General features: G+C 59.6%; 1 protein-coding gene across 1 annotated transcript in view; it reads left to right on the top strand.

Moving 5' to 3' along the window:
• The first annotated feature begins 3,608 nt into the window (after nucleotides 1–3,608).
• Nucleotides 3,609–26,100, top strand: part of LOC129539441 (LIM/homeobox protein Lhx3) — a 33,556-nt gene continuing 11,064 nt past the window's right edge. Inside the window, exons 1-12 of the mRNA XM_055400051.2 lie at nucleotides 3,609–3,970; nucleotides 12,575–12,675; nucleotides 14,080–14,128; nucleotides 14,648–14,753; nucleotides 14,889–14,979; nucleotides 15,726–15,871; nucleotides 17,101–17,235; nucleotides 17,472–17,601; nucleotides 19,761–19,883; nucleotides 20,684–20,834; nucleotides 23,951–24,139; nucleotides 25,868–26,074. Of these exons, the coding sequence (XP_055256026.2) occupies nucleotides 3,631–3,970; nucleotides 12,575–12,675; nucleotides 14,080–14,128; nucleotides 14,648–14,753; nucleotides 14,889–14,979; nucleotides 15,726–15,871; nucleotides 17,101–17,235; nucleotides 17,472–17,601; nucleotides 19,761–19,883; nucleotides 20,684–20,834; nucleotides 23,951–24,139; nucleotides 25,868–26,074 (1,768 nt within the window). The 5' untranslated portion in view covers nucleotides 3,609–3,630. The remainder of the gene's footprint in view (nucleotides 3,971–12,574; nucleotides 12,676–14,079; nucleotides 14,129–14,647; nucleotides 14,754–14,888; nucleotides 14,980–15,725; nucleotides 15,872–17,100; nucleotides 17,236–17,471; nucleotides 17,602–19,760; nucleotides 19,884–20,683; nucleotides 20,835–23,950; nucleotides 24,140–25,867; nucleotides 26,075–26,100) is intronic.

Here is a 26,100-nt window from a genome sequence, read left to right on the forward strand (position 1 = left end):
GCATTGACAGGTGGGTTCTTTACCACTAGTGCCACCTGGGAAGCCCTGTAAACAGGAATACCAATACCTCATTTCATCAGCTCTAAGATGCAAAACTTCCTGACATTTTACTCCCTTTGAAATCAGCGTGCATCTCACAAATCTGAGAATCACCTCTGGAACGTGCCGACCACCTGGCAGCACAGACAATTGCCCAGGTGGGTCTCAGTGTCCCAATAGCAGGCACCCCCTCCCGCTGGGAGGAGGGGCAGACTGAGGAGGGTATGGGGTGGGGGCACCCGGCTTCAAGCAGGGAAGTGGGGCCTGGCTAATCCGTGGAAGCTGGTGTTATGGTTCTCAGACACAACCCACCACCTCATCTGAATGTGTGGCTGTATTTTGCAACTGAAGCATGCTTTTCCTAAGAACTTTTCATTAAACCAATTGTGTGCTGCGGATTGAAGACACTGTGGTGGTGTTTTCAAGGTCAGCCTCCCAGTGCTGGGCTAAGCCAGCACATATGACCACTGGCTGCCCCAGAGAGCCGGGGTCCCGGAGACCCTCCCTCACCCTCCTCAGCACCCAGACGGGGGACACAAGAGCCCTAGAGGAAGGGCTGTGAGTGACAGTGGGACTTACACCTGGAGCTGGAAAGGGCCACAGTCCTTCCAGGGGACTTTGAGTGTCTGCTAAGGCCCAAATTGGATGGCATCATCGACGCAACGGACATGAGTCTGAGCAAACCCCAGGAGATCGTGAAGGACAGGGAAGCCTGGCGTGCTGCGGTCCATGGGGCCGCAGAGTCAGACAAGACTAGCGCGTGAAAGATAACAAGGCCTGCACTGTGTCCCCGCCCCAGAGCCCTAAGCCCCGACGGGATGGCGGCAGGAGGCACCTTCAGGAGGTGATCAGGGTTTGATGGGGTCACGAGGGTAGGGCCCCCACGATGGGGTCGGTGACCTTGCGAGACGAGACCATGGAGACCCCTCCCTCTCTCTCCACGTGCAGCACAGTGGAAGGGCCAGGTGAGCACAGGCAAGAAGCGGCCACTGTCTGCAAGCCAGGAGTTGAGTCCTCACCAGAAACTGACCATGCCCGCCCCGATCTTGGACGTCCAGTCTGTGAGAGCTATTAATAGATGCCCGTCTGTGGTTTAAGCCACCTGGCCTGCAGTGTTCTCTCACGGCAGCCTGAGCAGACGGACGCGGTGTTCAGAAGCTAAGCCCCGCCTGCTGAGGGAAGCAGGTGCGCAGGTGAGCTTAGACTCCCTCCCGACAGCCCAGCCTTGACCGCCTTTGCCAACCGTGCGACCAGATCCTGGTCTGTCTGCCTGACAATCACTGTGCGACCGGTGGTCATGCCTGTGGTCAGTGGTCTGGGAGGGAGGACAGGGAGAAGGAAGCCTGGGCCGCCAGGGAGCCAACCACCCCACCCAGACCAGGCCCACTCACCGCGTCCCTCCCACCCCGGATTTTCACTCTTGATCTCTGCGTGTCCTTCCATCTTATCCCGCCACCCTCCCGCCTCACTGTTGCTCCTTCCCGCCCGCTCCTCCTCAGCCCGGCATCTGGAGGCCCGGGGCTCAGCGTGCGGCCAGCCCTCTGCAGTCCTCACTGCCTCCCGTGGGGACATCTCAGCCCCCACTTACCGCCTGAGCCCCATACTCATACAGCCAACCGGCGGCCTGGTGCCAACCGCAGATGGTGCCAAGGTCTGCGGATCTCAGCAGGTCCAAGCGCACCTTGGCCTCCACTCTCAGCCCTTCATTGCTCTCCCAGCGCCTCCCCTGCAGTCCTTCATCTCAGCCAAGGGCGGCCGCATTCTTCCAGCTGCTCGGGCCGAAGCCTGCAGCAGGTGTGACCTCTCTGTTGCGCGCCCTGGATTGAAGCCACTGCCTGTGCCACCTCTCAGTTCAGTTCAGTCGCTCAGTCGTGTCTGACTCTTTGCGACCCCATGAATCACGGCACGCCAGGCTTACACATATGCGAAGTCCCACCCTTACCACCAGCACTGCCGCCCGCCTCTTGGTGGAGCCCCACCATCTCTTGGAGGGCTGCGACAGCCTCTCGGGGGGCTCCCCCTCCCGCCCCTTCTAGCCAGCAGTCAGGGCAGAGCCACACAACCCTGCTCAAAATCCTCCCTTGACCACCTTCACATTCGGGGCCAGGGCCCTCCTCTAGGGAGGCCTTGTGGGGTCCTGCTCTCAGACGCGTCTCCAGCTCCACGCCCCCCTCCACTCGCTGTCTGTCCAGCACACGCACCCCTTCTGCCTCAGGGCCTTTGCACGTGCAGCCCTCTGCCTGGGCAGCTTCCCTCTCTTCTTACCGCTCTCACCCACAGTCTCCCTCTCTGGGGGGACTTCCTGACCCACCCTGTGCAGCGGCCCCACCCTACTCTACTGCTTTTTATAGCTCTTATCTCCACCCCACAGGCTTGTTTGCTTTGGGTCTCTCTCCTGGCCCAGTGACACTTGGGCTTGGCTTTGTGTCCAGGGCTTGACGTGTCGTAGAAGCCCAGAAGTATTAGTCAACAATGAACGGGGAGGGGGCACACGTGCCTGCACCAGGGAGCTCTAGTCTGGATCCCCTTAACCAGGGTTTCCTAACCTTCAAAACACAAACAAAACCCTTTTCAGACAAAATCTTGCACAGCATCCCACAATGCAAAGAGCAGAGGGATGACCGCATGGCTATAAAGTAGTTTGTGTTCAAATCATATCATTTACGTATTTAACTGTTGATCCCCTATGATAGCAAGGTGGCCTGGAACATGGGAATCTGAACTTCCAGGCCCACAGAGGACGGATGCTGACTCATGTCCGTTCTGTGGTCCACTTCCTTTCTTTTCTGTTTTCGGTCACACAGTTCAGAGAAAATCTGATATGCGCAAAACAATTAGGAATAGCAATAGAAAAAACAGATCTCGCGTTAAATTAAGCAAACAAATCATAGGACGCTTTCTTTCCTAGGTTTGCAGGGCGTGAAGGTTCTCAAGTTTAGCTCTGTAACACATCCGCGGGGTTTGTGCGGTAAGTTTTGCAAGTTTTCTAAGAGTCAAAAAATCTCAGATTAAAAAAAACAAAGTCAGGGTTGCAGACCCTCCGATGCCCCAGGTAGGGTTGCCAGATATAACACAGGAAGCCCAGTAAAATGTGAATTTCAGTTGAACAGCGAAGCGTTTTTAGTCTAAATGTGGCCCATTAAATTTGCATTTCAGGTAAAATACATATTTAGACTTACAAACACCTCGCTGCTTATCTGAAACTCACATTTAACGGAGCTTCCTGTACCTTCATTTGCTAAATCTGGCGACCCTAACCCGGAGCAGGGTGGGGCGGAGGGCGCGGTTTGGGGGGTGTCAGAGGAGCCGGTGAGGGTGGGGGCGGGGCGCGAAGGGGCGGAGCCTGCGTCTCGGAGGCGGGGGGGAGTGGGCGGGGCCTTGTTTGGTGGGCGGGGCGGGGCGGGGCAGAGCCTGGAGCTCGGGGTCCGAGGCCCAGGGGCTCCTGGGAGGCGGGGCCGAGACGCGCGGGGGCGGGACCCGGCCGCCGGCGGTGGGGGCGGGGCGGGGCGCTGGAGGCGGGGCCCGGCGCGCGCGGCGCTCGTGACGGCGGTTGCCAGGGTGAAAGGTCAGGCGCGGCGCGGCACTCCCAACATGGCGGCGGCCGGGACGGCGGCGTCGGCAGCGCGCAGCCCGGGAGCCCCGGCGGCCGCGGCGGCGGCCCGAACCCGGCGCCCGGCCCCGGCGCGGCCCGCGCGGCTGCCCCCGCTGCTCGTGCTGCTGGCGGCGGCGGCGGCGGCGGGGCCGAGCGCGGGCGGCGCTGCGCGGCTGTACCGCGCGGGCGAGGACGCCGTGTGGGTGCTGGACAGCGGCAGCGTGCGCGGGGCCACCGCCAACAGCTCGGCCGCGTGGCTCGTGCAGTTCTACTCCTCGTGGTGCGGCCACTGCATCGGCTACGCGCCCACCTGGCGGGCCCTGGCCGCAGACGTGAGAGGTGAGGCGCGCCTGGCGCGGGGGCCCGACCCCGGCCGCTGGCCTGGCGCCCGCGACCCGCGGGTTCTCTCCTCAGGCCCCTCTCCCCTGGCCCTCTGGAGGTAGTCCGCTTCGGCGGCCGCTGGCCTGCGCCCCGGGTTCATTCCTCCTATGACCCCCCGCCCCGCACCATGGAGAGCTGGGAAGTCGGCTGTCAAGTCAGGGTGACAGGAACCCCTCTCCTGCCGCCGCCCTCACTCAGCTGGGGACGTAGAGGCCCTCCCCGTGCGTCCCAGCCCTCCAGACCCTCTTGTTGAGCCTCTGAGAGCTTCAGTAACCGTCTCCGCCCCAGCTCTTTATCCTAGCTGTGTCCTGACGTTCATCTCGTCCCCAGTAACTCCACCCGGCCGCCTGGAGCCCCGGTTCTTGAGACTCCCCGTTCCCGCCCCGGGCCGCTTTCCCTGTGGATCGTTTTTCATTCTCCTTTGCTGTGGAGAGCTGAGCATATGTGGTGGCTACTCAAAGAGGTCCAGCTGTGCTGCAGACTTCTCTGTGGAAGCAGAAAAAGACCTTCCACATTTCATTGGTTGGTTCCTTGTGCGTGGACACTCAGCCTTGGATCAATCTGTCACCCACCAAACTTCTGGTCACGTTCCCACACTTTATTGACGCTTGGCACTATCTCATCACGGTGCGAATTGCCAATCAGCCACTAAGTTCTTGGCGTGCTCTAAACTGCACAGTTGTAGCCGTTTAAGGGTTTTGCAGCAGCCTTCCTACAAGCCGGCCGCGCTTCAGAAGAGAACACGAATTGCTCTGAAGTGGGAGCCTGTCCCCAACAAGAGCAGGGTTTGGCAGGACTTTGCTGAGGCTGAGCTGACCTCTAATTATATATTTCAGAGGGCGAGAGAGTAGCAAATGGGCTCTCTTCGTGAACTTCAGTTTTACAGCCAACCCTGTTGTGATTTTCTCATATCTAGACAGATTCTTAATGAAACCAAAAAATAGTCTAAATCGGGCTTTTGTACGTGATTGTGATTATCTTTAGCGGCTTCTCTTGCCTCAGAGTATTGGGATTTCTAGATTCTAAAGTGTCTGTTCTTTGATCTAGTGTTTTCTTGAGCCTTCGCCGCTGGTCAGAACTGAAGTCAGAGACTTCATGAAATGGACAGTCTGCTCCATAATAGGTGTCCTTTAAGCCTTTGCTTTGTTATCAAACAAGTACTTCTAATAATAAGAGAACTTTTCAGTTTTGTTTTGTTATTGGGAGGCAGAAACACAGATACGTAAATTTTAATGCTCGTTGCTCTGGCAAGATGTTGTCATCATTTGTTTTGTGCATATTTTGATTTTTTTCAGCTTAGTGTGTGAAATACAAAAGTTGTAAATAGGATTTGAATATTGCAAACCATTGCATGGTTGAACCAGCATGTAAGGAGCCTTGGAAATTGTCCTTGCAACTCGCAAAGTTATTTTTGTTTTTTTTGTTTGTTTTTTTCGGAAAGTTATTTTTGAAACGAAAACTATTGGTTGCTGAAAAAGTTCATTCAGGTTTCTCTGTATGTTCCAAACACACTTTTTGACCAATCTAGTAGTAAAATCCATTACCTAATGGTGTGATTAGCCTAACTATTGGCTAAAGAAAATTATCTTAAGAGAGTTGGGGGCTTCCCAGGTGGCACTCGTGGTAAAGAACCTGCCTGAGGTGTAAGAGACGCGGGTTCAGTCCCTGGGTGGGGAAGATCCCCTAGAAGAGGGCATGATAGCCCACTCCAGTATCTTTGCCTGGAGAATCCCATGGACAGAGGAGCCTGGAGGGCTATGGTCCCTAGGGTTGCAGAGTCAGACACGACTGAAGCAACTTAGCACGCATGCCGAGTTGGGCATTCTGCAAGTGAAGGCATGAAGAGCAGGCCTGAGACAGAAGGAGATGTGGCCGAGAGTGAAAACCAGCCGTGGCTCCAAAGAGGGGGGTGGACGGGGGTCCTGAGAGCCGGACTGCCGGGGCTCCCTGAGCACCAGCTCTGACGGCGGAAGAGCCTGGGCACTGGGCAGTGTTTCACGTCAGGTCCCCAGAGAGAGCTAACCTGGGGCCTTGTGGGCCCAACCCGGGCAGGCAGAAGCAGAAGCCCTGGGCGTGAGGCCTGGCCTTCTGTCAGCGTAAGTCCCAGAGGTGGAGGAGCCCTGTCTTGGGGCCACTGACCGCACTAGGCACCTGTAGGAGAGGGCCTGAGGCTTGAGGGGGTACAGGGACCCCCCCGTGGCTGTCTGCACACGAGACCGCTCCGCTAGAGGAACCTGCTACTCGGATCCTGGGCTCCCACCTGACTGACCCAGGGTCCTTCCCGTGCCTCGTCTCTCTGAAGGCCCTGAGGAGCGTGTTGAGAAGAACTGCCGCACCCTCGCTGAGGAGGCTGGTGCAGCCCCTCCGCCCAGCACCTTGCTTCTGGCAGGGGCAGGGGCGGGGGTGCCCAGCGCCCGCACGGTCCAGTCTGAGTGCAGCCATTGCTCCCATTCTCACTGCTTCAGGCCCAGTCAGTCTCCTTGAATGGGGGTACAGTGAGCCCCTGGGGCACGCAGACCTTGGCCTGGCCCGTCAGGTGCCTCCTCCCACCCTTCTTCAAACACCGCGTCCAGCCCACTCAGCTAGTCTACCCTCCACCCCCAGTCTCGACAGCAGCGTGGCTTCTAGAAGGTGGCTGGTTACAGTACAGCCTTGCTCCCTGACTTGAGGTTGCCGGTGGTTGGGGCTGGTCACTGAGCTGGAGGAGCGCCTGCTGCCCCCCCCCCCCCAGCGCCTCCTGAGTGGCCTCCTCCACTTGCTCAGGGTGGGCAGGGGTCTGCAAGTGGCCAGGGCTCCTTCCCTTGGTGGGGCCTCTCTGTACGCAGCGTCAGGGCACCTTTGTTTTCCTAAAAGATTTGGATTGAACTTGAGCTCTTTGCTGACATTTTTAAGATTTTGAAAATAATTGTTTTTGCTTCTATGAAGGTGGCTTAAAAGACAAAAGAGGTACTGTGGGTGCAGCCAAATGTCCTTGCAGTGCTCATGTAGGTCTGACTTAGGCCTGTCACTTCTAAGTCCTTCACAAGACAAACCCTCCTGAGCTCCTGAGCATCCTCTCGCCCGGAGCTGTGGTGTCAGCTCACTCTCTGTGCCACCCCCTTCTGAGGTGAGAGCGGAGACGCCTGGTAGGGGTGGGCACCTCCGAGACAGCCACGGAGACTTTTTCAAGGCACGAAGTGCCCCTGTCAGGGCCACTGGGTCCTGGGCGTCTGTTCCAGCCCGTGTCTCCTCCACTCCGTCCTGGCGAGGGACAGGGGAAGGTGTCTGTCATTGGCCCCAGAATGTTTTTTTTAAAAACAAGATCATTATTTTTTTAAATGTAATTTTATGTGTTTGTTTATTCTTGGCCACGCTGCGTCTTTGTTGCTGTGCAGGCTTTTCTCTGGTTGCGATGCTCAGGCTTCTGACTGCAGTGGCTTCTCTCGTTGCAGAGCACTGGCTCTGGAGCACAGACTCGGTAGTTGTGCACGGGCTGAGTTGCTCCACGGTCTGTGAGATCTTCCTGGATCAGGAGTCAAACCCGTGTCTCTAGGCAGGCACATTCTTTACGACTGAGCCACCAGGGAAGCCCACCCCCAGAATTCTTGATGAGAGACTCAGAGGAAAGCAGGACCTGGCAAGCAGCACCACCGCACAGCACCCGTGTGTGGCCACGCCGTTGAGTGGTGGGCCGCGGGTGCCAGGGCCCCACGGTGCGCGCCTGGTGTGTCCAGGGCTGGCCAGGCCCCCGCTTGCCTCCCACCCACCTTGGTCACCAACTGGTCTTCTCGTCCGCGTGGCTGCAGGCTTCATGCACGTGAACTAGACCAGCTGATGATCCCCACAGCCGCTCCCTGTCCCCTGGGAGAAGGTGGGGGTGGGGGGCGGGGGTTGCTGATGGAGCAGGACCCCACCTGGACCCTGGAGAGGCAGGTGGGTGGGGGCTCCCCTGCACTGAGACTTGTCTGTGAGACCCAGGCTTCACTGCAGCCGGACCCAGAGGGACACCGCCGCCGCGTGCCCCTTGGGACACTGAGCGGAGGAGCCCCGCTGGCGAATGTGCTGGCATCATGGGCAGCCGGGGGACCCTGATCTCAGAGCGGTTCCCGCCTGCGGCCTGTGCTGCGCGCCCCCGCCCCAGCCCGCAGAGCCGGCAGCATTCCCACAGGTGCTGTTCACAGCGAGCGTGCCGCAGTGCCTGCGGGACCGCAGACAGTGCTGGCTCAGCACACGCGCGTGCACGCGCAGGGGTGAACCGGCCCTGAGGCCCGGTCGCGGCCCTCGGCCCCCGGAGGCGGAGCCAGCGCGCGACTCCAGGCGCGCCCCGCAGCACGTGGCTTCCCCTCTGCCCAGGCTGTGCGGCCTGAACTTGGAGCTTGCCTGAAAGGCCCTGTGCTCGGCCTGGAGGGGCCTCTCGGGGGCCAGAGCGCCCTCCAGCGGCGCCAGTGTGGGAGCAGGAGCTGCCGCCTCACCCTGACCGCCCTCCCTCCTGAGGGCGAGGGGACCAGGAGGCTGCAAGGAAGCGAGGGGCGGGATTCTCTGAAACCCGAGGGGTTAATTAATCTGAACTGTAACCGTTTTCTTCAAGTGATGGATGCTTTACCATAAGTGTGACTTGTATAGACGTTCTATTAGAACTTGCCAAGTAATGGTGGGAAGTTTAATCCTGTGAGGATAAATAATATAGTTACTTGACAAGGAAACTTGAGATAAATTGTAGTCCGCTGTGTAGACATGCTTAGTTATTTCAGGGGTATTTTTTTTTTAAGTCTGTGATCCTAAAAATAGATGGGCTTGTAAGCGGAAGTGAGGAGCGGGCTGCGGCTCACCGCCACTCCCTGTGGAGGCCCCCCGCGGCCCGGCTGGCAGTTGGGGGTGGCGGACGCCTCCTAGTCCTGAAAGCAGGCGATTTGCATTCAGTCGAGCGCTTCTCTCCTTTGTGTGTGAAGTCCCGACAGGTGGGAGAGGCAGGAGGAGGGGAGGCGCCAGCTGAACGAGCGTAGACCCCGAAGCTCGCCCTTTGAAACCGTTTGCATTCTCCTTGATAAAGCAGACTGGCTCCCTTTTGTGCTGCCGTGAAAGCCGCCCATCTGCCGGGATGCCTGCAGTGGCTGTTGGTGCCCGCGTCACCGAAAGCTCCCTCATCTGCCTCCTTCCCGCGCCGCACAGGAGGCCTCTTTCAAAGGTGGACGAGGGCCACGTGAGGCCTCGGCAGGCCGGGCACTGGGCCCTGCCCCGGGCCGCCACCTCGATGGGCGCATGTGTGGGCCCCAGAGTCCTCGGCCCGGCAGGGGCTGTCCTGTCCCCGCCGCTGTGCGGTGACCCGTGTGCGTCCCCTGTCCACGTGGACACCGTCCTTCAGAAGGGAGGACGGACAAGATGCAGGAGCGCCAGCAGCATGAACAGCTGGACGTGGGGGCAGGTCCTAGGAAGGTGAGTGGGACGCTCGGGTTGGCACCAGGCAGGGCCGCTGAGCGAGGGGCCCACCATGCAGAGGGCCAGCAGGTGCCGCGTCCAAAGAGCCCAGCCCAGACAGCTACGCGAGCTGCAGGAGCGGCTTCCAGCAGAGGCCCCTTGTCAGGTCTCTCCATGGAGAGTGCCCGGCTGCTCCCTGCAGGACTGAGGCCCAGAGACTTGCTGGCTGGGGGGGGTGCTGGGGGGGAGGGGAAGCACCCCGTCTCTCTTCGTTGGGGGGCAGACGGGCTCTCCAGGGCCGTCGGCCATTCAGAAGCTGGTGTCAGCTTGTGAACAGGAGGGACGGCCCTCCAGCTGGTTTGCACCCTGGGGCCGTTGGCTGGGGCCAGTTCCCAGGGCACTGCCGTGACTGCCCCTGGCCGGTGACCGCCCAGGGGGCTCATTTTCTTCCGCATCCTCCTGTCGGGACACATTTAAGACTTGAGCCAAGATGGGGCTCATGCTCTCTCAGTATCACACGGGCCTGCTCCCCAGGCTGGGTCCCCAGGGCTGCACCTGTGTTTGACTTTAGCTTCATGACTGTCAGTTAAGGGCTCAGACCCAGGCTGCAGTGAACTCACAGACCTCACTGGGGAGCGATGCAAATCGTTTCAGTCCAGTGGTAAAGGGAACCCGAGGGCTTCTTGCCGTCTGGCATCGGCCAGCTCTGTCCTGAAGCGCTGGTCCTCTCTCACCCCAGCCGGAGCCATCAGTAAGCAGGTTGAAGGCGTGTGTGACTCCTCTTTCTGCAGTGATGAGTCATGCTCTTGGCTTTTTGAAAATTACACCCTGATGCTGACTTAGGAAGGCCTTGGTGCAGGGAACCCTCACGCTTGTAAATTTACGAAGTGTTTCATTTACTAGAGATGTCCCAGGAAAGATCAGCCCAGTGTAACTTTTTCTTAAGCACAGAGCATTTCAGCGCAGTTGGACTGATGCTGGGGCACTGCTGCTGTTTCAGGGAATGCCTCAGCCTTTCACTGTTCCCCTGGGAATAAGCAGGTGGTTAAAAACCCGGGGAAAGCCAAGGTCTTTCCTTCGAGGCCACTGGCAGTGTACCCTATTTTGAAGGGCAGGACCCACCTACTGGGTGCCTGGGATACTTGAAGGCGCTTGGGAGGCTGGAAAAGCAAAGCTGGTACCAAGCGTTGCCCCGTCTCTGCTGCTCTGCCCTGGGCATCTGTGGCCAGGACCCAGCGGTTCCCGGAGCCGGGTTGTCCCTGCCCTCCTCACCCCGGGAGCAGGGCTGGGCATGGGGGTTGGTTGCCTTTCAGGAGGGGCGCCTGGCTGGGGTGGCTTCATGACTTTGAAGAGGAAGGCAGCTGAGCACAGGCCAGTGGAGTGTCCACCCGAGGGGTCTGTCCTGTGCTGAGAGCAGGGCACGCCGTGGTGAGGATGGTGTCACCCGCTGACCGTGGGGAGACTCGAGGTGGGGGCTGGGACCCCGGGGGCAGCTTGGAGGTCGTGATCACGCCCTTGCAGGCCTGCAAGCCGAGTCTGGCATGGCGGGGCAAGGCCCTGGAGCCTGCGGTGCTCCTTCACGGTCACGGGGCTGTTGAACCAGGGCCCCATGTGAAGCCAGCGCCTCTCTGGAGTCAGGAGGGCGGCTCCCGGGCCTGGGGCCTCCTCTCCCTGAAGCCAGTGCGCCTGGCAGCCTTGCTGGGTGCTGTCTGTGGCCCTCTGCCTCTGGAATCCGGGGAGGCACAGACTGGGAGCAGGACACAGGTCCCATGGTGCACAGACGTGGAACATATGGTCTGCACAAGTACCCTGAGGGTCTCCATTTTCCTGCATTTCATAAGTAGCACATGCTTATCAAGAAAAACCTGAAAAACAGAAACGTGGGGCCAAGTCCCACCATGAAAACGGCACCCTCGTGAGCGGCTCGAGTGTTTCCCTGTCTCTCTCTGTCTGGGGCCAGCTCCACGTGTGTGAAGTGTCAGCTCCTGGAGTCTAGTTCCATCTTCTCTCTCTCTGGTCCTGGAGCACTTTTTTTTTTTTAAGATGGAGCAAAAGCTTGTCATGGAAGCTCTCAGTAAGCCTTGAATCCCTGTGTTTGTGAGCTGGGAGGAGGTCGCAGAAGTGAGATGCTCTGCCGGGATGGACAGGCCACCGAGCGGAGAGGCCGGGGCTCCCTGCTCACAGTCAGCCGCTGGGTTGGGGCATGGCGACCCCTGGCCGTGCGTTCTGCCCGTGTCTGCGCTCTGGCCTCACTGATGGGATGAGAGTGTTAACTGTTCTTCCTTAATTCCTTGTAATTTGAGATTCCAGAACCTGTGATGCAGGAGGGCTCTGTGATTTTTCCATCCTTTCAAGTGCCTTCAGGATGAACTGGCTTCACTGCGGCGACTTAAGTGGAGCGCTGTTCTCTGTCATTGATTGTGAAAGATGGAGCTGTGTGTTTTGTGTTTTTTTCACTTGATCTTTTGCTTTAAGATTAGTAAATACGTTTTACAATTGCAGAAAAAGAAAGCACGTATTTTTAAGCATAAGTGTAATATTAGGTGGGACAAAAGCAGTTATGAGTTGCTGATGTACACAAGCCTTCGTGTCTGTGTAGTATTTAGTGAGGCTGTCCTGTCTCCTTCCAGGCTTGTCTTTACTATAACCTCTGAAGCCTTAGGCTTAAGCAGCACTCAAAGAAAACTCATTTGCCACGACTTACAGCCAGGTGACTGCTTTAGACTGGTGGTGTCTGTCAGAACTCACCACAGCTCAGGGACGGACAGTCTCAGGTTCCCCCTCAGAAGTCACCTGACTGCAGGAGGTGGTGAGCAGAGCACGGCCTGGCCCGTCCCTGCCCATCCCCCTACTCAGGCACTTCTCTGTTCCCCTGTGTGCGCCCGACCACCAGCCCTCCTGCTTCCCCTGCAGGCTCTCCCCGAGCTGGCCGAGGAGCCAGGGAAGGTTTGGGACTCTTGCTGTCCCGGAGAAGGGAGCAGGTCTTCCAAAGAGAGACCCTCACCTGGGGATGTTGGGGAGACCCTTCCTCTGAAGCTGGTGACTAAAGGCCAGAGCCCCTGTCCTTGCCCTCGCCTGTGTGAGCTGTGCCTTGGGGTCTCCAGGGCTCAGCTCCCCCGGTCCTTGCCAGAACGGGGCCCCACTGACAGTCTTGCTCCTGCTTTTCAGACTGGGCGGCCGCCATCCGCGTCGCCGCCCTGGACTGTGCGGAGGAGAAGAACCAGGAGGTGTGCCGTGCCTACGACATCCACTTCTACCCCACCTTCCGGGTGAGCGCCCGCGCTCGCAGGGCCTGGGGGCTGGGGCGGGCATCTTCCCGCTCAGGGGCTTCTGTGTGCGGGGGGCCACCTCTCATTGCACCCCGTGGGATTGCAGGGTCACACTGGGACTGTGCGTACGGCGCCTGTGCACACCCAGTGAGGGGAGGGGAGCGAGGCCTGCAGGTGTGGGAGCGGCCGGGCACTGCCCTGAGAGCGTGTGCCTGAGTGAGGCAGGGCCCACAGGCGCCTTGCCCGGGGGTGGGGGGTCTGGGTGCCAGCTGTGCTGGTAGCCGTGGCCACCCTGCAGGCAAGCCTGTCCCCATCTCTCCCGCTCGGGGGCGACTGGAACCTGAGCAATGCACCCAGCTCTGTGTGCGTGCAGAGTGTGTGTGTGTACACGTGCCCGTGTGTGTGGTCACTCGCCTCACTGGAGCGCATCTGAGGAGAGAAGCCGTGCCTTTGGAGGCGACCTCTGGGAAGCTCGGGGGCCCCCTCCCTCTCAGCCCTGAACCTGCGCTCTGTGTGCACAGCGCCAGCTGCTCCTCCCCACCGCGCTGACCTGGTGACCTCATGTGTCCATCCCTGGCCGGGCCCTGCCCCCCGAGGCGCCCTCCCCTGGGGCGCGGGTCCAGGCTTATGTCCCCTCGGCGCCTTCCTTTTGGGTTTGCCTGTTGTGTCTTGGCTCTCCCCACAGGGTGCTGTGCTGCGTGTGCAGGGGCCCCCCTCACCTAACAGGACGCTGCTGGGACCCCCACACGCTGGGTGTGGCTGGGACCCCACGTCCCCATGTCCCGGCAGCTTGGTGACTGCAGGGGCCCAGCCCTGGAGTGCAGTGCTGACGGGGGCCAGGGCGTGACCTCTGTTCGGTCCTTTGCCCGTCTCCTGCTGTTCCACTGTGTTCTCCGGGCTGGTGTACAAGCCCTGTGTGTCTTCATCACGCCCCTTCGTCCAGATGTTGGGGGGAGGTGTCATCACCTCAGCCGTCTTTCTCCATTGTCTTCACTGAGTCTTTTAATGAAGGTTTTTAATGTTCACGTAAAGTGCTTTTCCTCTGCTGGAAGACCCTTGTTGCAGGGCCTGTCTTCCTCCCTAGGAGTCTGTGCACTGAGAGCCTGTGGGGGCAGTGCCGGCCACGGGGGTCCCAGCCCTGTTGGGGTCCCAGTCCCATCGGGGCAGAACCCATGTGTGCCCGGGTCTGGTTGGTACTCAGCAGCCTTCGTGAGTCTGGAAGAAACACTGCCTTGCACAGAGGCCCATAGAAGCATGGTTTCATCATCAGTCAGTGTAAAGCTCCTGGCGCAATTAGACTGAAGCTCTCAGACATGATGGCCATTTTGTTGCTTGAAGATTAGACGTTTACATAGATGCCAGGCAAGGCTGTTTCTTACTTGTTGTTGGTTTTTTTCCCCTTAGTATTTTAAAGCGTTTACAAAGGACTTTACAACTGGAGAAAATTTTAAAGGTAAAGACACACACATCGTCTTTTACTCTGCTAGACTCCTGTGTCCGTCACAGCGCGACTGGGGCCTTGGCGGCCTGCCCTCCCCGCCTCGGCAGGTCCGCCTTGATGCTGTCCGTCCTTTCTTCCCCAGAAGGGTTCAACAGCCAGTTTCAGCAAGAAAGTTTGCTTTTGGCAAATACGGTGGTTAAATTATTTTAAGTAAACTTTTTTGAAAACAAAAGTTTGGAAAAGTGCACACATCACAAGGGCACCCCGGTGAATTTTTGTGAATGACACCCCCGCCTCGGAGCCCACAGGTGAGGTTGGTCATTCGGCCTACCTCTGAACTTGCTGTGGATGGACATGTGCCTGTGGCCTGTCTCCACCCCAGGGGGCTCTGGAGCTCCCCAGTTCCCATGCTGGTCACTGTGAGGTTGTCTGCGCATGACTCCACCGTGTGTGCCTCGCGCCCTGGGGGCCCTGGGGTGGGGTGGGCGCTCAGCACGGTCGACTCGCCTGTGACAGGGGTCCTCCCCGCAGGGCCTGACCGAGAACTGCAGACAGTGAGGCAGACCATGATCAACTTCCTGCAGAACCACACGGACGGAAATTGGCCCCCCGCCTGCCCATCCTTGGACCCCATTAGGTGCGTACTTCTGTGGAAAAGGCGGCACATTTCAAGTTGAATTTAATTTTGTAGAGTAGAGACTTGCATTAAGTGATGTGGGCATTGGTGTGCGATGGCCTTGAAGGCATTAAAAGGCTCTGTTCCTCTTAAAAGGCCCAGTGACGTCTTTTCTCTCATCAACAAGCGAGGTGACCGGTACGTGGCTCTGCTGTTGGAAGACGACAGCTCCTACGTCGGACGCGAGGTACTGTCTGCACCCCTCCCGTGTTGGCGCTGTGGGTAGACTCCCGTGACAGTAGCGACTTCCGCTTCAGCTCTTGGAGCGTGTGTTTTGCACTCATTAATTCTCGGAATTGCCTGTGTGTTATTCAGCAGACTCGCTAGAGAAGACTCGTTTACAGAGAAGACGGTTGGGACGGGGTGAGGGGCTACCTCCCAGGGGAGACAGAAGCATCTCCCGCGTGCCGCCACCTCCCCTGGGGGGCCAGGTGGGCTCACGGCAGACATGGTCCCCAGGACACACAGCGTCCCTGAGGGTGTTCTCTGTCTTGTAGGCGTTATGGTCCAGACTTTCTCTCTGCTGTATTCTGGACTCCCAACTTTTTGCCAAATCCAGTGCCCTTCAGCTGGCTGACCGGGAGGGGGTGCTATCAGCCTCCCAAAGCAAGCCCTGTGGGTGGAAGGGAGGCTGGGGCGTGGCCCCCACTCGCCTGTGGGTGACTGGCCCCGTCTGACAGGGTGGTCTTTGGAGGGTGTGTGGGGAGCACAGCTCCGACCCCTCTGAGGGTCTGCACAGCTGCTACTGTTCCTGACCTTGCAGCCCCGGGGGCCTGACAGTGCAGCACAACGCGGGTGTCAGTGGTGGTCGGCCTTCGGGGGTGATGGGCTGAGAGGCGGGTTTAGTTTCTGTAAGAAGGCATGCTCGTCAGCGCAGCATTCCCTGGGACCCCGCCACCCACCAAGAGGGTGACGTGCCGTCTTGTCGCCCAGGTGATCTTGGACCTGATCCCGTATGAGGGCGTCGCGGTGAAGCGGGCTCTGGGTTCCAATGCGGCCCTCCTGCAGAAGCTTGGCGCGCCGTCCCTCCCCTCGTGCTACCTGATCCACCCGAACGGGTCGCACGGGCCGGTCGCCGTGTAAGTGGTGTCCGCCGCCCTCCCGCACCGCGTGCGCGCTCACTAGCCTGGGGGACTTGCCACCTGGTCTCTGGAATGGAGAGCGGGGGGACCGCCTCTGGCCCCGCACGTGGCACTCACCTTGTGAGACCCACAGAAGCAGCAGGATGCCGCTGGTCTCTGTGGTGGGGCCCGTGCACTGTGGGACAAGCTCGGCTGGGAAGGAGGCGAATTGAGTCGAGGCTGGGAGGGCATCACGGTGGGGGAGGGGTGCCTCCTGGAGCCTGAGCTGCCTGCCGGGCCCCTGCTGCAGCCGGTGGCCAGGGCCAGCCCCGCCTGCATCCACGGAGCTCTTGGTGAGTCACCACATGTGGACAGGGCCTCCCCGCCAAGAAGTTTACTGGGGCACCGAGAGCACCCTACCCAGGAGCCTCAGGCACGCGTGGTTCCTTGGCTGTCTGGTATTTTCTAAAAAATAATGGAATTCAGGGTAAGCAAGGAGGTCTCTGGGGTCGTGCCTGAGCCCCTGGGCTCGCAGAGCTGGGCACCCAGCTCAGCAGACCTCCCCTGAATACACCCCTGAATACACTGCCATCTCATTTCAAGGAAAAACGCTCATTTTACATTGGAAGCGTCTCTGTAACCTCAGCGTGAAAAGACAACATTTTTAGCGATAGCTGCTGCATCTTCTCTTAGGGAACGGAAATAGGCTCTGGACCCTTCGGGTGGCCCCTAAGCCACCTCAGGAGGGTGGAGGCCTCCAGTGGCCCCACCCCTACCCCCGCCCACAGCGGAGGGGCTGCACCACAGTGCTCGGGAGCCCCTCGCTGCCGGACCCCAGACACCCCGAGTGGAGCTGGCAGCCTGCGGGCAGAGGGTCTGAGGTTGAAAACCACAAGTTTGGACAAAAGCGATCCTGGCAGATGCTCACAGCAGCTGTCCAGGCTGTCTCAGCCTCCCCACCGAACAGACAGGAGCCCTCGTGGTCTTTGCTCCTGTGGGTCGGCGCTGATCCTGGGTTCGGCTCATGTTCTCAGGCGGGGGCCAGCTCCCCGAGGCCCGGGCTTTGCCACCATTCTGCCCGCCCCCTGCCTCCAACACCTGCAGTGAACGCTCAGAGAATGACTGGTCTGGGTGGCCCACATCACCCTTGGGATGGGGGGCTGGCTCTGACCCTCTTTCCCTGAGACACCTCCTGATGGGCCAGGCCCTGGAGCTGGCTTGAGCCTGTGCCTGCCCCCTTCTTGCAGTGGGAAGCCCCTCCGGTCGTTTTTCTCCTCTTACCTGAGGTCACTGCCAGGAGTGAGGAAGAAAGCAGGTTCCCTACCTGGGAGACCCATCAAAGAGGAGAGCTCAGAAGCTGTGGTCTGGAGGGACTTTGACAGGTGAGTGTTCTTCCCCAGGAAGCTGCAGGAGCAGCCGTGGGTGGGGGTCTGGGCCCAGGGCTCCTCTGTGCGGCTCGTTCAAAAGCCCACCACCCGCCTGCTGGCCTCTTGGGGGTTCTCCCCATTGTCTGCTGGTTGGGCATCCTGGGGGTGTCCCTCTGGGGTCGGGCTCAGGAACAGAGGGGGTTTCTAGAGAGAGGGGTGGGTTCCCCTGACCTGGCACCGCTCACTCCCAGGTCAAAGCTGTACACAGCTGACCTGGAGTCAGGGCTGCACCACCTCCTGAGAGTGGAGCTCGCCGCACACAGGTCCTTGGCCGGCGCCGAGCTGAAGACACTCAAGGACTTCGTCACTGTCCTGGCCAAGGTGCGTGGGCGTCTGACCTGGGGCGGGGGCCCCCGGCTGCAGGGAGCCAGGCATGCCTGGGGACGAACGTGGCAGGGACTAAAATCCCTGCTCAGGTGGAGTCCCTGTGTAGGGTGCTGGAGACAAGCGCTGGGTGGGGGCATGTGGAGCAGAGAGGAGGGGATTGTGCGGGAGCGTGGCTCAGTGTGGTCTGAAGGGTTCGGTGTGGTCTGAAGGGCTCGGTGTGGTCTGAAGGGCTCGGTGTGGTCTGGAGGGGGCTCAGGCCAGGCCAGTTGTGAGTGGGCGGCAGACAGCAGGATGAAGAGGGAGTGCCTGGGGAGCAGGGAGTGGGCGGGAGGCCTGTGTGGGGGCCGGTGGAGGCGGAGGATGGGGGGCTTACAGGGAGGTGACGCCTGTGGCTGGTGCTTTGGGTGGGCCCCGGGGTGGGCCAGGTTGGCATGCCCACCGTTAGTGATAGGTGGGGCAGGGGGTGGCTTTGTGCTTGCTCGGGGCTAGAGGTGAGGCGCTGTCGGGCGGCATCTATTTCCTGCTGAGAATTCTGAGCTCCCGAGCTAAGAGTCTAGGCTCATGGTCTGTGGGCAGAGGTTCAGGCAGTTGGGCGTCCCTGCCCCCTGGGGTGGATCTGCACCCTATTCCGCTGGCCCAGCAGCCCTGCTATGGCCCTCTGCTCTCCAACCTCAGAGAGAGCCCAGGCCCTTGGGCCACCCCCACCTGTTGGTCACCTTTGATCCTGCGCTGCCTCGGGAGGAATCTGCTTCCAGAGGCCGCCCTCTATAGCCTCTGACATGATCTGACAAGATCTGAGTTACTGGTTATCATTACCTGAGAGAGAAGGAGGCTTACTTTGAAATGATTCCTCTTGCCAAGTGTGCAGCCCCTGACACATGTGCACACGTGCTCAGTCGTGTCCAGCTCTGTGACCCCGCCAGGCTCCTCTGTCCATGGGATTCTCCAGGCAAGATACTGGAGTGGGTTGTCATTTCCTCTTCCAGGGGATCTTCCCAACCCAGGGATCAAATTCGTGTCTCTTATGTCTCCTGCATTGGCAGGTGGATTCTTTACCAGTAACGCCACCTGGGAAGCCCCACTGATACAGTAACTCACAATCAATACTTTGGATGGTCAGAATTTACTTAGGAAGATCGTTTAAAAATTAAAGAGCTAGAACTTATGTTTAAGGGAATGGAAAGCTGCATGGTCTGTTGCAAATGAATAAATGGAAACTGTCGAGACGGTTCTCGCCCCACGATGACCTCAGGGGTCCGAGCTCTCGTGCCGTTCTCGTTCCTTTGAGAAAGCGCCCCCCCGGCGGCCCAGCTGTTAGCGCGTCGAGACAGGGGTCTTGCTCTGCACACGCGTTCTCGGTCCTCGTCTTGTCAGCGTGAGGCTGGAGGGCACGCACAGCCTGTAACATCAGCACCGTTCTTCTTATCTTTTCTGAGGTTTCCTTAAACTTGAAATGCTGGTCAGTTGACACTGACGCTCTGTAACTGATGGAGGAAAAGCCCAGACTTTGCGGAGCTGAAAACATGCCGTCTCTGCTCGGTCTCTTGGTCCCAGCACTGTTGCTAGGGCGGCGTCAGCCCTTGATTTGCACGTGTAATTGGCAGCACCTAAACGAAGCTCTTCATAGGACAGCCGCGGGCTCCTTGCTTGAGGCTTCCCTGGTGCCATGGTGCTGCCAGCCTGGCCTGAGTGTCTGTGTGCAGCTGAGCAGCGGGTGCCACTTGTCTGCCCGGAAGCCTCGCGTGTGCACGCCTCTCCAGCCCCGTGGGCAGAGCCAGTGGGGGCGGGGAGTGAGGAGAGCGGCGGGTGGGTGTAAGTTCGCTGAGGCACGCGGACTGAGCGAGTGGCGTGACTGCGGAGAGGCCCCCGGAGCCCTTGGTAGCGTGAGGAGCGAGGCCCGGGGCGGCCGTGGGCCTGTCGCTGGGCGTGAGGGCCATAGGGGGCTGGAGGCAGGAGAAGGTGCAGCAGGCCGCACCTCGTCTGTGTTCTGGGGAGACCCCTCCTGGTTTTCCAGGGCCGCTGGATGGATCGGAGTCCCTTCTCCCTCCAGCCAGTGGGTCGGGTTGGGTAGACCTGGTCTTAGCTCCCGGGAGGCCATGCCTGCCGGGGGGATGCTCCCTGAACAGTCCTTGAGTGTGGTCCTTCCTGCCCAGCTGTTCCCCGGACGACCACCGGTCAGGAAGCTGCTGGAGATGCTGCAGGAGTGGCTGGCCAGCCTTCCACTGGACAGGATCCCCTATGATGCCGTGCTTGACCTGGTCAACAACAAGATGCGGGTGAGGCGGCCCCTTCGCAGAGGGAGGTCTGCCCAGGGGCCCCTCGCCGCCCCCCTGTCCCTGGTCTGCATTCCCCAGTTTCCATGATGACCTCCAGTCACTCCGTCGGCCGGGGTCTGGGTCAGCTGACTCAGACGATGGGGGGTTTCCGCAGGGAGGTAGCATTAGGCTTTCTTTTTTAATTTTCAGTAAGCTTATCTAGATCTCATACCTGAAGAAGTGGTAAATAAAGACACCGTGTCCAGCATGGACACCCTGGTTGACCTGCCAAGCAGGCCAGGCTGCTGGCCGGGTCTCAGGCCTGGCCTCTGCAGCCACAGGCCCAGGGTGTGGGCTCCCTGGGGTCTGGCCTGGCCTCCCCTCCATGGGCCCTAGGCCGAGTGACCGGAAGGTGGCTGAGAGCAGGACCACAGCCCTGGGGCCAGGCCTGTGTGTCGCCTGCAGGGCCTGAGGGACCGTTTGCAGCCTGCATTCCTGAGCTGTTACAGGCTCAGCCCCAGCAGCTCGCTGCTCATTAAGTGAAGATTCTGTTTGTTCTGACTGAGGTGTGTATGACAGTTGAAATCCTTTGTCATTATTAGTCTTCTGTAAATCTCGTTACAACTAATTCTAGCCTGAAACAATGGAGGGTGTCCTGCATGCTTCCTCATGCTGGTTCATCGTGGCCCAGGTGGACGCTTCTCTACTCCCAAACACGAAAGACCGGGCCACGGCTCCATGTTCTGAGAATTCCATTAGTAAAAGAGAGACTTTTTAACAATTCAGTATCTCTCCTTCTGTCCATACCCCTCTCCGCCCAGATTTCTGGGATATTTCTCACTAATCACATAAAGTGGGTTGGATGTCAAGGAAGCCGACCAGAGCTGAGGGGCTACTCGTGTTCTCTCTGGAAACTGTTCCACACTCTGACTGTTGGAGCCGGGACCCACCCGAAGGCCCTGGACGGCACAGGTGAGCAGCACCCCCGCCCCAGGCCACCCGCACCGGCTTAGGGCTGCCTGCAGGGGTAATGGGCCCTGGGGTACAGGTCTGTGCTGCGGAGGCTGGAGGTGTGCGCCATTTCAGGAGCCCTGTCAGCCCCTGCCCCAGCGCACGAGGCACCCACGTGTGGCCCCACCCTTTGCCCTGGAGGCCAGGGCCTGGCTGACCCATGGGCCATGCATCTCAGGGCTGGGAGGGCGCTGGCCAGGAATGCCTCTCCGTGTTGGAGCCTCTTTCTTTATTTTTTTTTTGCTTTAAGGAATGTGAGACCCATTTGGGGAGGTATGTAGTGTCTTGTTTATAACAAGTTGCCTGGAGCAGTGCACACTCTGTATGCCACAGCATCTCTGGGCAGGCGCTCAGGTGTGCCCTGGCCAGGGTCTTCAGCCTCAGGTCCCCCAGAGCCTGAAGGCAGAGTACCAGCCAGGGCTGGGGTCTCCTCTAGAGGGCTGGCGGGGGACGAGATGCCCTCCCCATGCTCGCGCCCCACGTGGGTGGCGGCCGACCCTCGCCGTGTGGCCTGCCTACGGGCAGCAGCTGTCCCAGAGCCCTTGTTGGCCTGTCCGTCACCTCTGCCATGTTGGTTCATTAGAAGGAAGCTCCCAGGCCCACGAGGGGCAGGGGTGACAGACAGGGCGGCAGGAAGTGGGCCATGCTGTACCCTTCAGATCACTAACACTGTGCTGATCCCTGGATGCTCTCTGGACCGGGTGGTGTGTATGGCGCAGTTGGCGCAGGGCCCTGACAGCCTTGGGAACATCTGCTCATCTTGTAGTTTTGTTCTTTAATCATCAGGTTCACTGACATCTGTATTGAGTCCGAGTGGAGTCTTTGGACCCACATGGGTCAGTATTCTTTCCAGTAACACTGTAAAATTATTTTAGAGTTATCCTTTGATGTATAACAAACATACCCCAAATGCTATGGCTTGAGACCACCGCCAGGTTTTTGCTCCAGGTTCTGGGGCTTGGCTCCTGGGACGAGCTCACCTGTGGGCTCGCTGAGCAGGTGGGAGCTGAGAGCTGTAGACGCAGAAGCTGGGGCCCTGGGCAGTGCAGCTCCCCTGGGGGCCCAGGAGGGGCTTCGGGGCCTGGGTGTCACTTCCGCCACAGCTTGTGCCTCAAACACGTCTCCCCTGGCCCAGGCTGGGGGGTGGGGGTACATAGCCCACCTGTCAGGGACGCAGCAAGGGGGTCCATGGCCTCTTAAGGCATCCCTGCCCCTCCCCGCTTCCAGGGGGCATTGGATGTCTACTCCCTGGGGCTGGTGGTGGGGAGATGCTTTAAACCAATGCTTCTCTTGAGAATCACACAGAAGAACATGTCGGGTGTGTTCAGGAGAAACCTGGGGCTCCAAACAGCAGGTGAGCTCAGAGACTTAGTACTGCAGGCGGGCGCCGGCCGGGTCTCTGGAGCCTCTGCTGCCCAGACCTCGTGCTAATGGGGGACGTTCCACAGAGGACACGGAGGTGGTGACCGAGGAGGGAGGTCAGCAACAAGGACACTCTGTAAAAACACGGCAGGGCTGATGCCCACAGCCTGAGGGCTGCAGGGGGACAGGCGCACAGTCTGCGAGCTCTCGGGCGTCTGTCCCTGTGGTCGGCATAAGTGGAAGCAGTACCCGAGGAGTCTGTCTGACACTGAAAGAATTGGGTCAGGCTGAGGCCCGGATTATGTCTTGGAAGGTTTTTCCTCTCCTTATTGCACGCTTAAACCCCATCGACTAAAAAGCCTCCGTGCCTCTAATCCGCCCCAGGTAGGGTTTATGGTTCTTGTCCACTTTAAAGATTAGGGCGGCCCGAGTGTGCAGAGGTTCGGCGGGGACGAATGGGGAGGATTACCCGCCGGTCGCAGCAGATGTCGGCCAAGGCCCGCGGCTGGGAGCGCAGCCTGGCCACAACGAGTCCTCAGCCCGTGCGGGTGGCCTTGCACTGGGCACACCCGCTGCCCGCGGGAACACGGTGCGCCAGGTGGCGGCCACATGCTGCTTGAGGCCTTCTCTGAGGGACACGCGCAGGGCCCGCCAGGCCGATGCCCCCGGGGCCTCTCCTGGCAGGCTGGCTCCCCGGCCCCTGCCAGCCATGGGGAGAGAGGGCTCTAGAGGGCCTGCTGTTAAGAAGGATTCAGTCTCTGGAACCACGTCTTTTTTTCCCTCCCCAGTTATTTTGCTGCCTTTCTTTTCGTGCTGACATCTAATCTGTTTTAATCTCACGGGTCTCTTGTGTGCACACTCAATCCCCTGCATTAGTTGTCTGGACAGGACTCTGGTCCCGCCCCACGCCTGCCCCCCAGGGGCTCCTCAGGGCTTGTCCATTCAGCACGGTGTGTGCTGCGCCCTGCTGTTGAGGGGTTACTTTCTTCAGATGGGGTGTCCCCCATCCCCAGGGCCTTTACGCAGGCACCGTGTCCTGTCCGAGTCTGTTGACACACAGGGGTGAACACCATCTGTGTAGCTGGTGGATAAGAGGGTTTCCTCACATTGAGAGGCTCAGGCTGTTTGAAGGAGGGCAGGCCTACACCAGCCCACCACCTGGAGCCCCGCTGCTGACCCACCAGGAAAGACCAGCCACAAAGAGCGGGCCTGGCATCATGCCCAGAGGCACTTTCTGAGGCCATATCCACACTCAACAAGTGTCTTGCATGTAGCAAGAATTTCAAAGCAAAACAAACGAGATTTCAAATGAGTAGCCACCACAGCCCCAGCCTTCGGGGTTGCTTGTAGGGCAGGAGAGATGGCAACGGGATGTAGACCCTGGCCTCTGGGATGGTCTTGGGGCTGGGGGTCCTGGTGGACCTGGCCGCTCTAGGCCGCTGGCTCGTTCCCTGGGGACCAGCACAGGCTTTGGAGCAGGTCCAGCAGCTGGACACAGGCAGCCGCCTGCCCGTGGGGTGCACACGTTTGGCGCGGTGTCGGGGGAGTGAGCAGCCAGCGTCTGGTGGTCATGGGCACCTGCGAAAGAGCTGGTTTCTCCCTGGGGGGCTGGCCCGTGTCCCGCATCAGACACTCACTCATCCCCAGCTCCCCTGATGGCTCCGCAGACCCTGTGGTGCTGGTGGACACTGTCGGGTGCCTTGGTCCCTCCGCAGGTCTCGAAGACGACCCGCAGGCTGTGCTGCAGACCATCAGGAGGTACGTCCACGTCTTCTTTGGGTGTAAGGAATGCGGTGAGCATTTTGAGGAAATGGCTAAAGAATCGATAGATTCCGTGAAAACCCCGGACCAAGCGATTCTTTGGCTTTGGAGGAAGCATAACCTGGTCAACAGCCGTTTGGCAGGTGAGCAGAAGCCACTGGGTGGCCCAAGCCCGTGTGGGGCCTGAGTGTGGGCAGCGGGGGCGTGCCTGAGTTTCACCCCGCGCTGCAGGGCTGCTTGCCCGTGGGGCCCACTCCTGGTCATCTGTCCAGATCAGGTGCCAGTTTCTTAGTGACCTTGGCTTGTGGCTGGCAGGCCACAGCCATTCCCAGCTCCCATCCCTGGCTTTCCAGACATTCTCACACTGCAGGGCTCCCAGCTGCGTGGACGTGAAAGTGCCCTTCCCCTGGGGAGCCCACTAGGTCCCCGAGTAAATGGGACAGTGGAAGACTTGGAATACAATTCATTTTCAATAAGGAATTGCATCATCATTAAAATCTGCCCTCAGATCGTAGACCAAAGCCCTCAGAGTGGTTTTGTTTGAAAAAAAACTGGGGCGCACGTATTTTCTCAGAGTTAAGTAACTCAAACTGTTCCTAAATCACTGGCAGATTAAAATTAGGCTTAAACATAATCCGTCGAGAAATAAGTCTTAATAGAGATGAATAGAAAACGCCACTGAACTGTTGGTTTTTATTTAATCCACTGTATTATAAAAACATTACAACTAAAGCACTAAAGAAAATTGGTTTTTCTGGACGTGGGGCTGAGGCTGCGGGTCCGGTCACGTGGGAGCCGTGCCTCCCCCACGGCCTGCTTCCGACGGTTCCACGTCCAGGGCATCAGGGCCCTCCTGCCCCAGCTGCCACCCCCGCCCCCGCCCTCACAGGGGCCTTGTGGTGACCCCGTCGTGGCAGCGCTCAGCCCTGGAGCAGCCGGCAAGACCCCAGCCAGGCTGCCCTGAGCGGGCACCATGTGCCGTGTGCGATGCTGCGTGAAGCACGCCTGAGATGGGGTCACGCGTGAGACTCCACATGTCCTCCAGCCCCTCCGTCCCGCCTCTGAGTTGAGGTCTGTGCAGTTCTGTGGGACACGCTCCAGCAGCTCCTCTCCATCTTGGGGTGTGTGTGTCCAGACCCCAAAGGGGAACGCCCAGGCCATGAGGTCCACATGGCTCTGTGGCTCAATCCCAGCGCAGCCTGTCCAGAGGAGAGCACCCCACTAACTAAGCGGCTCCTTTACGTGTGCTTCCAGAAGCACTTCTGGGTGGCAAGGCATGCCCGGTCAGGTCAGAGAGTCCCGGGAGCCCACGGGGCCACACTTGCTGTCCCCCGGGCCTGTGGGAGCCCCGGGATCCAGGGCCGTCACTGCATTGCAGGTGAAAGAGAACTGGCCACTCAGAAGTGCAGCTGTGCGTGCGGGGGCTACACCGCTCTGCTTCCAGGTCTTGCCCCCAAACGACGGCTGACAGCCCAGGCCGTGCTCTGCCCTCGCGTGTGCTGAATGAGGGGTGAGGGAGCTGGAGGAAAGGCGTAGGAGAGGGTCCTCTTGGTGGCCTTTGTACCAGTGGGGCATCTTAGGGAAGGGAGGACCACACCTCGGGCAGGGGCCAAGGTCAAGCGTGCCGAGCCGGGGGCTTGCCCGGCCCCTTCTGGTGTTTGGGGCAGGGTCTGGCCAGGGGAGTGGCGGTGCCCACATGAGGACACTTCCTGTGCTGCAGGCGCTTCAGGGAAGCGGGCGCCGTGCAGGGCGGAGAGGGAGGGGTGGGAGGGACAGGGTGGTGGCCGGTGGGGGAGACGGGGAAGGCCCTCAGGGTGCGGGGCAGGCGGCCGGAGGGTCTCTTCACCGCGGCCCTCCTCCTCCTCCTGCAGGCCATCCGAGTGAGGACCCTAAGTTCCCAAAGGTGCCGTGGCCCAGCCCAGACCTCTGCCCAGCCTGCCACGAGGAGATCAAGGGCCTGGGGACCTGGAACGAGGGCCAGGTGCTGCTCTTCCTGAAGCAGCACTACAGCAGGGACAACCTCGTGGACACGCACTCCGCGGACCTGGGGGGCCCCGGTGAAGGCGCCCCGGCCCCAGGCAAGCAGCAGGAGGGCAGCCGGGCT

This window comes from Moschus berezovskii, chromosome 11 (assembly GCF_049115385.1).
Source record: "Moschus berezovskii isolate FMDL1 chromosome 11, NW_MosBer_1.0, whole genome shotgun sequence".
Taxonomy (NCBI): Eukaryota; Metazoa; Chordata; class Mammalia; order Artiodactyla; family Moschidae; genus Moschus; species Moschus berezovskii.